The 18,486-nt window shown below is 36.2% G+C and overlaps 1 protein-coding gene across 4 annotated transcripts in view; it reads right to left on the bottom strand.

Annotated features, from left to right (window-relative positions):
- PTPRM (protein tyrosine phosphatase receptor type M) overlaps nucleotides 1-18,486 on the bottom strand; it is a 481,541-nt gene that overhangs the window by 280,456 nt on the left and 182,599 nt on the right. For all 4 annotated transcript variants that reach the window (XM_074146330.1, XM_074146332.1, XM_074146329.1 and 1 more), the window contains exons 6-7: nucleotides 11,266-11,440; nucleotides 873-1,166 (exon numbers count right to left, since the gene is read on the bottom strand). In XM_074146330.1, coding sequence (XP_074002431.1) covers nucleotides 873-1,166; nucleotides 11,266-11,440 — 469 coding nt within the window. The remainder of the gene's footprint in view (nucleotides 1-872; nucleotides 1,167-11,265; nucleotides 11,441-18,486) is intronic.

Genomic DNA, 18,486 nt, shown 5'->3' with positions numbered 1-18,486 from the left:
CCTCTAGGTACACTTCTGCATATTTTCCACCAACGTTACAGCAGCAGAAAGAAGATTTGAAATATTGGAGGGAAATACAAATGACCAAAAAAAAAAAATTCTAGGTCATAGTACACTATTATTTCCTGAGCAGCTGAATCCCAAATTAATATCACTGCCACTCTTCCTGAAAATTACTGTACAATTGCTTTTGTATAATAGGTCTACTTTGTATCTTTTTACAGTCAGAGGTCAGCGCTATTAATTATAACACCCAAAACAGAAGCCAAGACTGCCACACAACACCAGAAATCACACTACCTCATTTAATGAAAAGACACGCTATCAGTCACTAAGAAAGCAGCCCTTCGCTAAATCTCATCTGCTAATTGAGACTTAACAGTGCATACCTTTGCTGTTACACAGGATCTCTTTCCACTTGATCTACAAGTTTGATATACTTGAGATTGAAAAAAGCAAAAAAGAAACTTTATCCAAAACAAAGTTATTATCAAGCTTGGGATACTAGCCAAAAAACTCCAGAAATAACAATAAGAAATAAAAAAAGGATGAACCAACCTAACACCCAAACATACACCAGCAAGAGAGGGGTGTAATGAAATGGAGAGAGCTTAGTGCATACCTGATAGTAAAAAATTGTTTATTTATACAGCATTCCACACTGACCACTTCAAGGCATGCACAAGTATGATTTCATCTTACTGAAGGTTGGTTTCGAGGTCATTGTAGCTGGCAAATGCTAATAGCTTATTCAGTCTTAATTCCTGTAGCCTGCTGTCTTAAAGTAGACAGTAAAAACTGCTAGAGAAATAACTTATGTTTTCAACCCTAGAAAGATGCTTACAATTTTCCAATTACTTTTGAATACTCACCAGCACATTTTGTCCTCGTTTTGAGAGCTGGGCCAGGAGATCCGGTTCCTCCTTCACCTGGTCTTGTGAGTAATACACTGATTTCATATTCTGTGTCAGGATCCAGGTGCCCAATCTTATAGCTTGTGGAGTCCACAGGCTGTATGTCATACCAGCTTCCACTTGAAGTTCGATACTCAACTTCCCTTTGAATAATGGGTCCATCCCCATTGATCGAATTGGCATTCAACTGTATCCACAGGTAAGTCGCACCAACTGAGGACAGCTGGGGTGGAGCAATGGGAACTGGTGGCTCTGAAGCACAATAAGTTACAAAAAGCAGCAATCATTATTCTGGCATTTCTTCTGCTTCTAAAACATTCAAATAAACAATGGGGTTTGTACAGCATTAAAGTTGAAGATTGCATAAAAATATGGATATAAACAAATCACCACTACAGATTATTTCCAATAAACTGCAATATGCAAACTTTTGCTTATGCACTTGGAGATTTTAACGTGAAACTTTTGTTTTATACCGTGTAACTTCAAACTGGATGCAACTGCAGTTCTATTCACTAGACATTACATGGCAACTTTTAACTTCCAATCTAAGAAGAAAGATGACCTTAGGTTTTCTTATCAAAATACAGTTGTTATTGGACGTAAATATAAATCTTACTCAAAACTAACATTTTAAAGCTAAAATTGATATTGCAGTCTATTCTTAGATATATTTTTAGACACGCAGAACAGTGATTTCTGCATGAAAACAACATCAATTTTTTTATTCATTATTTCTCATGGATTGTACTACTCAGCCTTCAGATTTTCAGACTTCCATGTAACCAGAACAAATATAGTATTTTTTTTCAAGTCCTATGTCCTGGTTAAAGGAAAGAGCTTCTAACAGAGCTGGGAGAATTCCTGAGACTTTACTGTAACTCTGACTATTTCATAAAATGGCTTATTTTCTCTAGCTACCATGCAGAAGGAGTACTTTGTCTCACAGAGCAAGTATTCGTGTGATCTCCTCATAGTTTGCATTCTAAAGGTTTCAAAAATGAGCAAAAATTTTAAACAACTTTATTTATTATGTGATGGACATCTCATTTTAAATTAGACTGCAAAAAAAAAAATTGCAGACCGTCTCTTTTTAAAGGTAAATAACAAATTAATTTTTTTCCTATTGATTAATTGGGAAATTACTCTGCTGTTTCCTGCATCACATCTGCATAAAATTCACCTTCCTATTGGTTAAATATATTCACATAGAATGAAACCAGGCCACTGTAATAAGGCACTGTTTGATCCAATATTCTTAACGTATCTATCAGCAAACACTGCCACCTTCTTAAGGCTACACAGAATATGTAATGAACATCAAACACCTGTCTACCCTAAGCTGTAGATTCAGATTTATCCGCTTCTTCTAACCATTTTCCAACATGTTGAGATATAGGTGGGCAAACAGAAAAGAAGCTGAATTTATATATTTCATCATTTTCTCAAGGACTTGAAAGTCAGAGTTAAAGCAAATAACATAAAAGAATGAAGCACAAGGGAGAAAGGAACTCTGAAAATAAATATTAATATTTCCTGAGAAATAGAATTGCCATTTTAACAAACGTAATTATCCAACATTATGCTACCTTTTTCATTCAGAGAAAGAGTAGTGAACTCCCAGAGCACTAAGTACCTTGAAGATTAGCTATGCCTCAGTGTTTCTCATTAGCACTGTACACTTTTACGTAACCTTCAAACTGTGCAATCTGTTAGTAATTGCCGAAATATGACATCACAAAACAGCAACTGGGCATCAGCGTTATATATTTTCATGTCAAAAAAACTGATTACTATCAAGAAGAATGTCATACAGCGGACAACAACCCAGAATGTCTCCAAAGATGTCTACTAATTATTACTGATTGCAATAGACATAAAAATAGCTTAATATATTTTGGCAGATTCCAGTACATAAAGAAAAGAACATTGTTTACATTTGCATATCACTAGAAAAAACACTGTTATGTGTCAGTAGCAATATATGGCAAACTGATGTCATCTTTCAGTTAGACACATACTGCAGTTTTATTGAAATTATTGTTCCTGAAGTATATAAACTATGGCTTCATACAGCGATAGCATGTCTGGAAACAGTTCTGACTTGACTCAAAATGATTTAGCATCAATTTAAATCATTAGGCTGGTTTGTGAACCAAGACATGAAATGGAACTTTTATAGAGCATCCTAAGGCATTTACTTAGCCATGCTGAAAGAACAGTTAATTACTTTCAAGTTTCAAATGGTACCAAAGGCTGTTGCAGTGCCATTCAAAATGCGAACTCAGGAGTTAGGTCACTAAGGTTAGTGGTTATACCAATTCATTCCAAGTATTACAAGTACTTGAAATAGACAGTATTTTATTGTCTTTTTATCCCTCGGGGCATATTTTTCATTCCTTTGTGACCAAAGTGCAAAAGGTTAATGCAAGCTGCATGATTTCAGCAAAGCCTGCATATACTGCAGTTTAGTACTAGTAACGTAGTTTAATACTAAAAGTAGTCTTTTTTACCAGACATTGAGATTACATAAAATGAACCTTTCATTACAAATATTATGCTCATTATTAAGTGACTGGTTAAAAACATGAGACCAGAGTCAAGCAGACACTTTAATACAAACAGTGCACTACCAAATACAATGAGCTGATTTCATGACTAAGGTATGAAAGTTGTTCTTATTTATTCCTCTTTTATGCAGAATGGTTTAATTGTTTTAAGATACTGGGGAGTTTGAATCACTTAATCAGGTAAGTACCAGACTGCAGCACCATCTTTCACTGAAAGCAGTTTTACTGGTGGCCACTGGGGTAGTCTCAAAAAAATACTATACAAATTATTTTCCGATTAATACCTTATGGTATTAATGGTACCATAGACCTGTGATTTTACAGGTGTGAACATTCAAGGAAGGAATTTCAACTGATTGCAGAAACAAGCTTGTAGCAGTGGCTATTTAGTATGATGGTTTAGCTTAAAAAAGAGTTCTTCCCTGTAGAACTCTCTTGAAACAGAACTATTCAGTACTGTGAAACCCTTTAAAGATAGGCTTTTAAAATAGTATATTAACTAAAAAAAAAAAAAAAAAAGGTAAGTTTATTCATAATTTCAAATTTAATGCTTTTTAGACTTTGGACAGACTGCTGACCTCTTCTTGAATGCTGTGACAAATGATGATGGCTGTAATCCCTTATGAAAAGAAAATAGTGGCCACCTAACAAAGCCAGAGGTCTGCAGACAACAGAAAGCTTTAGGAAGATGCTCTAATGTCAACCTACATAAATGTATCATTTACAGTCAATATGGGAAAAAGACAGAGCCTTTATAAGCAGCAGCCATTCTCTTATGCAGAAGATAAAAACAAATTAAGCCATACATGCATTAAACTATTTATTCTTATGTGCTTTTATATTAACTGGAAACATCTCAAAATGGCAACTCCTTTATTTACACTGCTTTGTGCTTTAAACGCTACAGAGTTTCCAAACATTTTCTGTAAGACCCTAACATCTTTATCTTTTGCAGTTCCTTTAAAATTTAAATACGGAGGGGAAAGACATCACACAGAGATGCCAGCAGAGATAATGTAAATCTCTGAGATTTAAGTGAGTTATAGGACACAAAAACTAGACATTTCTTATCTGTGGCTCAGAACAGCTAACTTGAGAAATGAAACAATCTACTTCAATAGTAACAATAACATTTTTTGATTTTTCTTTTGAGGTGAGAGACTGGAGCCACGCTACATTTGTGGGGGATCAAGGAAGAAACATTTATCCTGTGAGCTAATTTTTTTTAACTAAATAGCAACTGTTAGAAAGAGAATGCCACGATATTCCCACGATACTGTTCAGCGCTTCGTGATTAGGGTATCAACAATCTCTCCACATTAAAAACATCTTAATTATTATAAAACTAATCAAATCATTATGGTTTTATAGTCTTGAAATCAACTAAACAGCTTTAGGAACTTTTGTCTCCCATTTTCCTCTTTCTTTTTTTTTTTTTTTTTAAATACGTGAATATATAGCATTGTGCTCCTCTTTTGAGTACGCAAATGATTCTGTCTCTTTGGAAACAATGGAGAGCAGTGCCATTTTGCAGCCTTTGATTGTGGATTAAGGGCAACAAATACCCACCCTGTTAACAAAAGACACGGCAATGATTTTGAAACACCACAGTTCTTCATGCAATATTTTTTTCAAAGAAGTCTTTAAATAATTCCTGCCAAAGTATTTAATTATTTAATTAAACAACACCTCTAAACAGTATGATGCATAACATGAGCTGATTTTACACTGTTCATTTACTGACACTGTTCAGGACTAAAACTTGACCTGAGCCATTATTGTAATGTTCTTAGAACTACTTGTAAATTCATCATTTAAGAATGTCATTGCTGAAAATATCATAAAATATTACACACATTTTGAAAATTTACAGAAAAACAAGTGTCCTTGTACTGTACAGTGATAAGTACACACAATCTAATTAGCTGGACATTAGTAAATATCCTGCTAAGCCCTGTAGTAGTAATAGTATTATTGTTACCACCCATCACTAACTAGGCACAAACTATTCCCTTTCCCCAGCATGATTCCTCCCAAACCCAATTGCCCTGACTCGCCCACTCCTGACTCACCATCACCAGCTCCCTTTTAAGACAGTAGTGCCTCAGCCTGCACTGATCTCGCTCCATCCTTGTCAGCTCACCTACGTGGTCTAAACCCATCTACTCTTCCCAGTCTCAGCTTTGCTGAGTTTTCATTTTCTCCTCACACTATGTTCTACCATCGCCACATTCCAAACACCACTAAATTCCCACCTCAGCATTGTTTTTTTTTTTCACTCCAGCCTGTATCTACAATCTCTGTGCCTGGTCCTCTCCCTGCCTTCCAGTCCGCTGCTGTTCTAACCATGCTCCTCCTCTCCCCTCCTGTACTAGACAGTTCCCCTCTCCAGAGAGTTCCCTTTTCCACTGGCCTCATCCCCCCATCCTCATCCCCTACATATATATATATGTATATACATGCACACATACTTTGTTTATCTTTCACTCTTTGTTGTCTTTTTCCCTAGTTTTTAGTGTTTATGTAGTCCACATTTTCACCTACCTGCCCTCTCATTTCCAAACACCTCCCAGTTTGCCACACTTTTCAGTCCCAACACTAACAACTTCATCCGAGCGTGCAGCTACTTGCTCTTGCACTCCTCACTATCCAACACCATGCATCACGCATCTTACCCTCACCGTACAAGGGCTTGGAGAGGTGGAGGGCTGTACATTAAAAGCCCAGGAATGGTAAGCTCATGGCTTTTAATTCCTGTGCCTGGATCCAGTCTGTCCCAGCGGAGCTCAGATCAGTACTTGCATTTAAATTCTGTTCACTGTATCTAGAATTTGGGAGGAATTTGAGAGCTTAACTCAGAGAAGTCTCTATTGTACGTATCAGAACAAGGGTCTTGGTGGGTTTTATTCAGTAGCTTGTAAATTGAGTACACTTGAAAACAGATTTTTGCAGGAACAGAAAAACAGTATTTTTGACATAACTATTACCCTCCTGAAAAAAAGTTCCTGCTTCAAAGCCCAGAGTCTTCAGCACTTTCCTATGGGAATTTTGCTAAGATGGCTGAACTACCTCAACTGTTTTGGCTGGAGGTTTTCTCAAAACCTTCAGGCTGAGGCACACACCTGCACTACAAAATATCGGCCTGAAGTTACTTTGCCAAAATATAAGCATTCAAAAGCAGGACTTCATGAATTTTCAGGCAACCATAAAAATAAGTCCTAATACCACCACTGTTTGTAAAAAAGGGTATCGACAGACTGATGGATTCAGCATGAAAGGCTAGTTGGCAGAGAGAAGACAGATGTTAAGTACTTGTGTATATTTAATGTATGAGAACAACCGATACAACAGATAAGCAATCTTTAATATTTTATTACTGTGGCTTGATCTCAAAATTATTTTGCCCTCCTGAATAAATTCTTTGCTCTAGAGGCTCAGGAGAGGTTTGGTTCTGTTCCTGGTGTTAAACCTTCCATTTGGAAAGATGCAGACATATACGCTGCGAGCATTACAGGTGGTTACCTCTCTATACCCATTCTTAAAAACCTAACAAAACTCCTTTGGACCAATCTGACACCTAGGTTTACCTTGTTTGAACTCAATAAGAAGTCTGAACTCTGTAATAATCTGATGTCTGCTCAGACAGGCTCATTTTGTTCTCTTAAATCTAATCTGTGTTGGATTTGCCCACTATTAGAAAAATTCAACCTAGGGACTGTATGTAGAAGTCTAATTTACTTCACCAAATACATTTAATCAATTCCACCCTACTATTTTCCTTTTGCTCAATGTTTGATTACTTTTATGTCACCTATTAGATACGAACTGCTGTTTTTTACAATAAGTGGGTGATCTGACAAGGCCAATTTCATGTCTCCCATTAGATAAACTGACATTTCAATCCAATTCTCTGACAAACTTAGATGAGGATACCGTGTAGTTTGAGCACACACAATGACAAGGCACTTGTCTTTTCAGCCTTTCCTATCAGAACAAACAATTGGATAAATTGAAAACCTCCCCTTCAGGATTTATTTAAATAGAACAATCAATACTTTATTTCACCGTCCTCTAAAAGGCATATAAGATAACACAAACCAGTTTTCCAAAAAAACCCCTTTTTTCACCTTCTTGTTGAAGGCCAGACTAATTGTTCACTGACAGGCTTTTTGCTTATTAACTAGACAATATTCATGTTTACAATTCTTTAATAAGATAACATGGGATTAACTGACAGCTCTTTAATTGCTTCTCCCCCCTATGCAGATTAAACCTTGCTATAACCATATGTGCTTAGGTTAAAAAAAAAAGGAAGGGAAAAAAAACAAACAACAAAAAAAGGAACATTTGGCAGTTTCTTTCACATCTCTCATGTTCAAGATTTGATTCCTATTCCTGTGTGATTTCAGGTTTGGTTTGCAGCACCTGGCACTAGTGGCCCTTGCGCTGATTTCTAAAGTTCTGGTACCTGATCTCCAATGCCACACAACATCATGCCACAGCAGCACAAGAAAATAACTGGAATCTACTTAGTGTAAGTTCCTATTTAGTGAAACTATATCTACAACGAAGTAGAATGAACGTTGTACAGAGTTGTAACCCACTCTACTGTGCAAGTGTCCCCACTTAAAACCAAAGATATTTTGAAAAAAATACAACTCCAGTGCAGGATTTACTTATTTGCAACTTGAGTTACAATTTCAGTAACCAGAACAAAACAGAGCACCCTAAACGGGATGAACTGACTCTAACTTACAAATGCTAGGTTTGACTCTCCTGTCATCCCAGCAGTGTAATTCCAGGGAAATTCCTCGTAAGTCATCTTAGTTACACCAGTGTAAACGAGAAGAGAATTAGAGTCATTGTTTCCAACAAAGAGTGGGGAGTAATTACACCACCGTTTCTACATACACTATTATTAACCCATCAGTAATTCCCAAGTATACTAAGCATTACATGCAATATGGGTAAATGTACATTTTTTCATGATTTATCGACTGTAATGGATTTAAAAAAAAAGATAGAGCTGCACTGAAATCAATCCATTATCTCTGAATTCTACTAACTAACATCGCAGAAAAGCTGCTAAAAAAAATAGGAAATACAATTTCTTAATTATATGCCATCAATAAGAAAACATATTTACTAATTAGCCTCTAATGCTGCTATTTCAGTATAGTCATCTAAGGTTTTACAGCACAATGTTTAAAACAGGTCTTTTTAGGTCAGAAGGAATGACCTGCAGGTGGTCTCATAAAAGCTCCAGTACAGGCAACGGGGATTACCATAATTACTTTGCCACTCTACAAGTAGTTAATGGGATTACACCCGAAGGCTATACACTCGTTCACAGTGCCCAGTGCAAATTTTCTGAAAGAATCTGGGTAAGCACAAATGCTTTAATAATACGCTTCATAATTTCATCTACTGCATTGCAAAAGGAGCACTAATAAATTAAAACACCCTAAATCAAAGAAATTGAGAAAAAAAAAATCTAACTTCTTTGGCTTTCTGTATCTCCTGTCACTGATGCAGTAAATCTTCCATCTGCCTCCTTCAGGCAGTCTCTGTTCTTCCTCATTTCCACTGATGCTAAGTCTAAAAGATGCTTCATCATTTCTGTTGGGGTTCATATTCCAGCCTTTCTTGCTCTCTTTGCTGACTTCCAAATATTTCCATTTTTGGCCACTCCTTTTTACTTCCTTTTCATGCTATCTTCGCTTGGACTGAAATAACTTCATTTTTTTCCACCATGCCTAATAATTATATTCTCATTTCACCTTGTCTATTTGTTTCTTTCTTCATCTGTCCATTCAAATAGCTCATTTAAGTGTTCACACTACAATTTGTTTTCTCATGTTATCTTCATACACTGGTTATTCACAACCTCCTCCTCGCTGTCTTGTCCTGCTTCTCTCCATTTTCTCTAAAACATATCCACTAATCCCACATTCTTACTTTTGGAAAATGGCTTTGTTCTTCTACTGGTAACCTTTTATTCCCCAGACTAACCTGTAGCCCAACTTTCTTCCTCTCCAACTAATTCCTGCTGATCTCACAAATACTGTGCTAACCATATCACCTCTTCATTATTTCACTCCTCATTTTCTTCTTAAGTATCTCCCTGATTTTTATTTAATTCAAAAAACTTGACCTTATCTACAGCCTAACTGTTAAGCTTCCTATATGTCTTCTTAATGTAAACTCTATTGTTCTTCTCTCTTTGTCTCATCTTTTTTTCCCCAAAACTTTTGTTTTGCTTTTTTAATGTCTTGGCCTGATTCTTCACTTATGTCTCTGTGGCTCCTGTTCTTCAAACTGCTAGCTTCTCATACATACCAATCTATTAATCTATGAATCCATGTGCTTTCTATTCTGACTTCAGAAACAAGGTCCTTGCTACATTTTCAGATGTAACAGTTATCCCACACCTTGCTTATAGCCCTACATACAAGTTGCCTTTAGGAAAAGGATCACATCTTTAAAAAGTCCTGAGAAATTCCATATAGGTTTATAAATATACAAAATAATTAAAGAGTTAGGAGAAAGAAAAGAGCAAATCCCAGATCAACTAATAACAAAGCCCCTTATCCAATCTCCTGTCTGCAACCAGAACTGTACAAGCTCTTATACTGCAATAGGTACTGATTTTTTGATTAGATGACTAAGTCATAACAAATGTTAATTTTTATCTTAACCCAAAAGATAAAACCTAGAGCAGAATTTGGAAAGCAGAGCAACAAGAAGGTACTACACAAAAATTAGATTCTTGCTCCTGTTACTCCTTAGCCTATAAGTTTCTTTAATTCTATTAGAACAGCTATAATGATATCATCTGTGACAATCCAAATGCTATCCTCAAAAGAAAAAAAGTCTATCCAATGAAGGATACTGTTTCTAAAATCAGAGGATGCATAATAGATGCAAGTGCGTCCTTCTGAATTCCCAGAGGAAAATTCCACACTGTTGGGGAATTTAATTTTAGGGCACTCATTCACTCCTTGCCAATTTGGATCAAATTGTTTTCAGAAAGAAGAGAAAAAGAACCTTTAGCCCTTCATCTCACTTCTTCTTTGTTAGGCACAGAATGGACAAGAAAGTGAAGACCCGTAACACAATAATGTGGTTCCACACCTTAGGTGCACCAGAATCTGTTTTTGTCCCTGAAAGAACAAAAATAAAATTTTGTTCCTCCAGAATACTAGTATAGAAGTAAGAAGCAATCAAAATGCAATTTTGATTATTTTAAACATAATGATGTTAAAAAATTGTTTTAGCACAGTTTTCTATAATAAGGATGGACATACCTGTATGCATTCTATTTACATTTAGGTGTTTCCTGCTGTTTTTAAAAGCATCCCTCCATATGTTGGAATATGTGCATTTTATGTGTTCATTTTAATGTAATCTTTCATATTGTGCAGCAAATATATTTTTAGAATACAATCTCCATAAAGGAGGTAAATAGCCTTTATTATGTTCATACCTTAAAAACAAATATCTTGTCAATATACTCTTAAAGATATATAGTTCTAAACAGCGCATTTTGGTGAATTATTTAAAACAACAATCAAAAAGTAATTAGTTAACTAGCCCTGGCTTTTTTCTGTCATTCTCGTTACAGCTGGACAGACTCTTCAGACTTATATAAACAAAGTCTATTTATTGAACTTCTTATCGACTTTAACAGGTTATGGGTGACATTCTTACTGAATTAGCAATTGCAGGTCCTTATTCCATACACTGAACGTGCAAATAGTTAATTTTTTATTGTGAAATACCTTTGACTATCAATTCTGCATAGTTTGATACACCAACTCCTCCTTCTGTCCGAATCATGCAGCGATAGTTGCCAGCGTCCCGCTTCGTGGCATTTACCACACTAAAAAGAGCTACGAATCTGCGAGCGTTGAATACTTTTATGTCCTTCAGAGGTGCATCCCTTACATAAATACCCTAGGCAAAGAAACAAAAAGAAAGAATATTGTTAGTCATATTTAAAAAAGAAATACTGAAAACGAATTTTATTTCTCTCAAGTTCCCCAAGAGAGGAGGCAAGATAAAAGCAGAAGTCTGTATGTTACTTTTACAGATTTTTACGCTGTGTGAGACTTTACTGCCTTCCCATGTGAGTTAAACCATTCATCATCAGTGGGTGACCACTCATCTGGAACAGCTGCTTTCAACTCTTGATAGATTAACTAATAGAAAGATTTAAGAGCAATGTAACATTTACTTGCTTGGCTTGCTTTACACAAATATTTAAAGTTACTTCTTTTAAAGAAACATGAAACCCAACAGACTCAGTCTCCGCTTTCTCTTCCTCTCCACATCTGCTACTTGGCACATGCATCTCGCACAGCTTGCACAAAAATGTCAGTGGATGGTTCTCTTACAGCACCTACACATGGGGATATCAGCGACTCGGGTGGAAGAGACAGGGCACAGATATACCAGGCAAACAATCAACAAGGTGGAAGCTGTCCCCATCTTCCACTTCCTCAGCGTGACACTAGGAACTGCGGAGTTTCCCTCAGTGCAGTGTCTTACCCTCCCTCAATTCAACATATTGAACGTACGGCACAAGAAGACGAGCTATGTAACAGCCCAGGAGCATAAGGCTAAGCGTAAGTCCCATGCTACCAGCCTGCTCCCTCATGTGATAGAGGAGGAAAAAAGGGAGGGTAGCAGAGAGAAGGCGGCAGAGATGACATCTTGCCACATCCTGACACCAAGATGAGGGCAGAGAGACTTGGCTCTCAGATCCTCGTCAGAACTTGTGCTCCACACACCCATGAAATAGGATACATGCACTATGAACAGTCAAAAAGCCTTGGAAAATGTATAATCATTGAACTACTAGAGCTGGCTGAAAAAAATCATATACAAAATCTAGTGACAATATTTACTTAAACAAGCAAACAAGAAGCACTTTGCACAGAAACATATGTATTTCAACAAACTAAAGGCTACAGCCGTTATCAAAACATCAAGAGAAATTAGAGAACCCCAACAAGCACCTCCCAAAAGACGCTCTCTCCAGGAAGGCATATGTACAGTCTGATGCTATGTAATGATACCGGTTATTTTCAGTCGGTTTTTCTGACCTCAGGAGCTTCAAGCAGGGAAAAGGTCCTGCACAACTGAGCTTCTATAAACCATCAACGGAGCTATAACATCTGGTTTTCTGCCCTGGAGTTTCTAGTTTGTCCAGCAGAATTTAAGACCTATATAGGAAATACTGACTCAGTTTGTTACGGCCCTTACTTGCCACCATATTGAAAGTACCCTGAAAATACCAGTTATAACCAGAGAGTTTCAAACACCAGCCTCATAAAATTAGTCATCCCTAAACTGCAAAACCAAGTCTAAGTTAATCATGCCATTAATGCCAAAGAAGCAGTATAATTAACAGTAAATACTGCTTCTCATGCACCGAAAGGTAGAGTTATTTCCTCTTCAAAAATAAACATTGGTGATGCACAGCTTATTTAAAAGAAAAAAAAAAGAGCTTATTAGATGCCCAAAAATGAATGTACTACCATGCCTTAAATATTACTCAGTCTTAAGTTATTACTTGAGAATTACTTCAGATAACTGCCAGCTCCTTAAAATTCCTAGAATTCTGAGATGCTGATAAACCAGTTTCTCTGACGTGGCATAGCAGTTACCAAAAACAAAACTTGTAAAGAAACAGTTCAAACTACTATTTCAAAACTACTATTTTTCCCAGTTTTGCCACTGTAATATCCTTCTAGCAAGAATGGCTGCAGATAGCAGGGAGCAAGCAGAGTGGGTTAATTACAGGTTTGGAGAATTAATATTTCTTAAAAGCAATGTTATTTTTTTACCTAAGACAATAACTGATTAATCCTAATTATCAGAGCTGTTGACCAGCCACAAACTACACGCTTTTAAAGCGTGTTTCTGCATCTTTCAGACTCCAAGGACCTTGTGCATGGCCAAGTCAAGTGCTTATATTACACACACCCTCTGTAGTTTTTCCTTTTTCTAGTTGCAAAATTAGGAAGCTTTACACAGGCCATTTTATCCTGCCAAGCAATAGGGTAAGTTATTCTCTAGGGAACAACATACTGCCACACACTGATTAATTCTAGTACCTAAACTAGCTCAGCTCATTTAGAGTGTGAACAAGCCCCGACACACTGCAGCCTGCGCGGTACACCCACGCTTCCACACAGGCACCTGCATCCAGAATTTACCAGGACTCTCATAAGTTATAACACAACTGAAGAACCATGTAAATATTTTAAGAATTATTTCTTGCTGTCCCCACCCAATCAAAGGCTACAGAACACTGTTAAAGGTAGGAAGAGGTGAAGGGAAAGGACAAGACTGTATAATTTCTGCCTTAAACTGCAGCTCATGAAGACAGGAGACCATGGGAAGGTAGGATGCATGCACACTCCCCACCGGTCCCATGAAGAGGACTGTCTCCTACCAAAGCAGCCCACTTAGACCTCCCAACGGCCAGTACAAATCCTGAATGACACAGCCTGGCTTGTCGTATAAACTTGCCAGCAGTCCACAAAGGGAACTGCTCAAATACTCAGACCCATAGGACGTATTTCCCATCTTTTTCTGTGCGTATGTAGAATGACAATGGGAACTGATCAATGCATCGCAGAATTTATAATAAATTACTGTTTCACTGGGGTCCCATAATCATTTTCACCTTCTGCTTATTCTCGAACACACTAATCTCGCCTGATTTCAAATATCTTAACTGCTGTTCCACAACAGGAAATCTTAGTTTGATCAAGTAATCGACTATATGGCCATGCCACACATGCAATCCATTCTCATGTCAATAATTTCGACTGAAAAAGAGAGAAGTCAAAACACATTTCAGAGGCACAGAGATCATTCTGCTCAAATGAACAAGCTATAAGAGTCTAAATTTAACTCAGCTTGGCTCTACAGAGAACTTGATCATTTTTGCCACCCTATCAAAATCCAGATGTGAAACAGATTATTAAAATAATAAAATTCATGATGGAACTACAGAATAAAAAGCCTTTATTATTATTATTATTATAACAACTGCAAAGTATATGTGAGATTATTATTAATAAAGATTATCTTGACTGACTTCTCTTAAACATTACCAACTCACAGAGGCAAAGTGTAGAGTGTCTAATTATATGTTAGAACTCAAATAGTCCCACAGAAATTACTGGCATGACATTTCCTGCTAGAACTCAAAGGAGAACAAAAAATTGTATTTTTTTTCTTTCATCTCTTTGGGAAAAAAAAAAAATCAAGGAAAACATAGTGTTTGGAACAGGCAAAGACTAAGGAACATAATTACTTTACTTTCCACAAGAAAAAATACAGCTCAAGAGAGCAAGTCTTCCCTCTCTTCTGGGACCACAGCAAATGAGGAGGAGAGACACCTAATTGATTTAAGCCTGAGCATAAAGGAATGGTAATGAAGGTAATGAATTCAAGTATAAGAAAAGTTCAATCCATAGGCATTGGAGAAGATTGTTTTTAAAAAAGGCTGTACAGTAAAAAAAACAACCAAACAAACAAAAAGCCCAACTAAAAAAACCCCAAACAACCCACACCTACAACCTCTCCCAACCACAGCAACGGACAAATGGAAAAACTGTTTCTAGTCTGAAAAAACACTATTTATATTTGATATATGAATACAGAATGGCTTCTATTTTAACTGTACCCACATGGCCAGCTTTGCTCCCTTTGTTTATGACTCACATTTTGACTGATTGATTCCTTCTGAGTTACTCCACAGTGTCTTCAGGAAACTTCACAGGTATGACAGTGGTCCCTTCTATGGGTTAGTTAAACCCATTGGAGAAGAATGTCAGTAACATTTTTTTTCCATATTTAACAGGCCCCTTTAAGCACATTGTATGACAAAGGACAAGCTCTCAGTGCCGACTGTCAGTAGCTATTTCATTTAGAACAGAAATTCATTTAGAAATAGCCTGTATCAAATGAACATTCGTTTATTGAACATAGTAGTACAACCCGTTACAATTCTTTTATAAAGAATTATTTTTAGTAGCACTGACAAAAATAAGTTTTTAAAACTCACTAATGCAACATTCTGAAGTTCCACAAATAAAAGAGATCACTTATGGTCTATTGCTTTACTAATTATAGTCATTAAAACCTTAATCTCAGTTCTTTTAAAATGCATTTTGAAATTTACTGATAGGTCTTGCAAACTACCAGTTTTTATGAGAAAGCCTAAGCCTTCATAAATACATCATATCTTATTGAAAATTAAACACACACACAAAAAAAAAGTCTGCAATTTACTAATCCCATTCCAGAAAACAGTATAAAATTAATGATTTACAATGTAAAGCTGTGGTAGTCTATATTAAAACCCATTAAAACAGGTTGTTGGAGCAACTTTGTAGTGTCCTTTTGGTTTACAGGTGGGTTTTTGTTTGTTTGAAATATAATTCAAAGATAAAAATAGTTCTTTTTACTTATTTACCTTAGCCCTGCTTTGCCATGTAAGAAACTGAGGCTTTAGTACAGATTAAGCTTGTAAGCTCTTTCTGCCTCTGGGACTCAGAGATCTGTGTGAACAGGACACTTCATACTCTGGAAAGAGGAAACTGCCGTAATCATTTAATGCTAGACCTACTCAGACTACAAAGGCCACATCCCCAGGGCAGAGCTATCTAACCTTCTTAGAGCAGAAGAATTTTGACCAGAAAACAAAGCTTGCAAGATGTTGAGATCCAAAAATGAAAATAACGGGTTCCACAGGCTGCTGAGCAACCCATATGTTTTGAAATGCTCAGGGAAAGCCTTTTAAAAAAAAAGAAATACACATATTCAAAAATGCTATTTAAGCCAACTAATGAAAATCCATAACTGGTAAGTCACTTGTAAAAATAAATTTTCTATTAAACAACATGTTATTTAATATATAGGGATATTTTTAAAAGTCTTAATTTAACCTCAGGATATATACAGCTTGAAAATCCATATTCCTAGTACCAGCATACTAAATGAATACAGAGACAGCTTAAAGCACTTTAAAATGCACTTTATTTTTCCATTTTAGGCAAGCTAGAATGAAAAGAAATAGGTTGATGGTTATTTAAATTAGACTTACAGTCTCTTTTAGGCAATGAACTAACTCTAAGTCTTCTAAATGAACAGCAATTTAGCAGCAACAAGATCTGTATTAAGCCTTTCAGAAATACTTTTAACAAAAATGCAGCAGTAATTTGAAGGGATTGAAGTTCTGGGATGTTATATCCAGCACTATCACTGCATTAATCACTCTCAAGGCATGTTTCAACAATCTTGCCAGAAGCGACTTAAAAGAGAACATCGGTCAGTCACCCTCTGTCCACGCAGGTAAATTAAGCAGCTTTTCATACATTTAATAAAAGAAAGGGTTTGCATGATCCCACTTTCAGATACGCACATTTATAAAATTCTGATTAGAGTCATACCAGTGGGATTTCAAATAACATCACCAGTGCCAGAAGTAATTTTGTTTAAAATACGTGTAAAATCTAAATCAAATAGTAATTAATACAGCCACAAAATTGTTTCACAGAGTTCATATCATTCCAATAATTAAGACAGTTGGCTTTACCTCTGAATTTCTAGAGCTGCCTTCATAACCAAGACAACTGTTTAGATTAGAACCACCACAGATCCTGTGATTATCCTGTATTTATTCCATCTGTGTAAGTTAACAAGTGTATTTCATTCAAGTAATGAGGCTGTTCTGGAAAAAGATTATTATTGTCCTATTTGGAATTATTCTGCTATAAGCCAGAATTCCACCCTGCATGTGTAACTAATGGGCATTCAAGCAAAACATTATTATTTTACCTTTCAAGATAAATTTCAGCTTTCAATATTTTAATGTTTGATAACTGAGCCCTTTCTTCAAATCACATAGCTCTCCATAAATCTCTGTTTATTATGACTAAACCTAAATGGTGACTGGAGCTGCCAAGTAACATTATAAAATATTACTAAAGTTACACATCGAGTTGTCACATTATCAAATATTAAGCAATGACTTCTATTTGAAGAAACAATTAAACACAGAGAAAGCAAACAAAGACATTACTGCATTTTCTGGAGTTGTTAAACTCCATGTAATTTAGCCCCAGCAGTTACTCTGTACTTACACACTGAAATTGTTTTGTATCATTTTGACAGGAACAAATCTGTTATTACTACAAGGAGATTTTAAAATTAAGTAAAACCCCAAATCCTGCTCAATCTATTTTATATTTTTACATTAAATTCCAGAGAGATTGAGAAGAGTTAATATTCTCTAACAATTTGTCAGTGCTCACAAAATATGTAAAAATTCCAAATCTTCTTTCCATTCATCTTTTAATAGCACACAATAGAATACAAAATGACTTGTGGGGAACTACATCCTCAGAAACATCTGGAGAAAACAGAGAACTATGAAATCTCTCTTCAATGCAGACTTTTATACTTTAGACAGAAATTATGGCCATGATCCATGTATCTGCTAAGCATTTTGGTGAACCCGTAGCCCTACTTATAAAGTAATTTAATCTAATACTGAATCTTAATTCTTTGAAATGTGCAACACTAAGTACTTCTCATCATTCTTTTATTAAAAATTCCAAGAATTAGGATGAACACCTTGCTAACAAATGAAGGGAGCATACATAGGATTTTATATACTCTGGGCTTGGAGTTCTGCAGACACCAGGCTTATGGAGGGGCTAGGAAGGAGCAGAGTGATGAGGAAAAAATGTGAAAGTAAAGATCATTAGCCTAATTTTCATCCGTAAAGGCAATGTAAAATATACTAATGCAGGCATTTGTCTGCCTTTTCTATCCAAGTACAGAACAGGACAGCTTAAAAACAGTGTGCTCATGTCCCACATTTTCACTGGAAAAATCTTGTTGCGAAGAAAAGCAGCATGGGATGAAGGAAGTCCAACTTGTAAGTTTTGGGGGGGCAATCTGAAGTTTATTCCAAA

Source organism: Numenius arquata, chromosome 4 (assembly GCF_964106895.1).
Source record: "Numenius arquata chromosome 4, bNumArq3.hap1.1, whole genome shotgun sequence".
Lineage (NCBI taxonomy): Eukaryota > Metazoa > Chordata > Aves > Charadriiformes > Scolopacidae > Numenius > Numenius arquata.
This window is presented reverse-complemented; position numbering and strand designations above follow the sequence as displayed.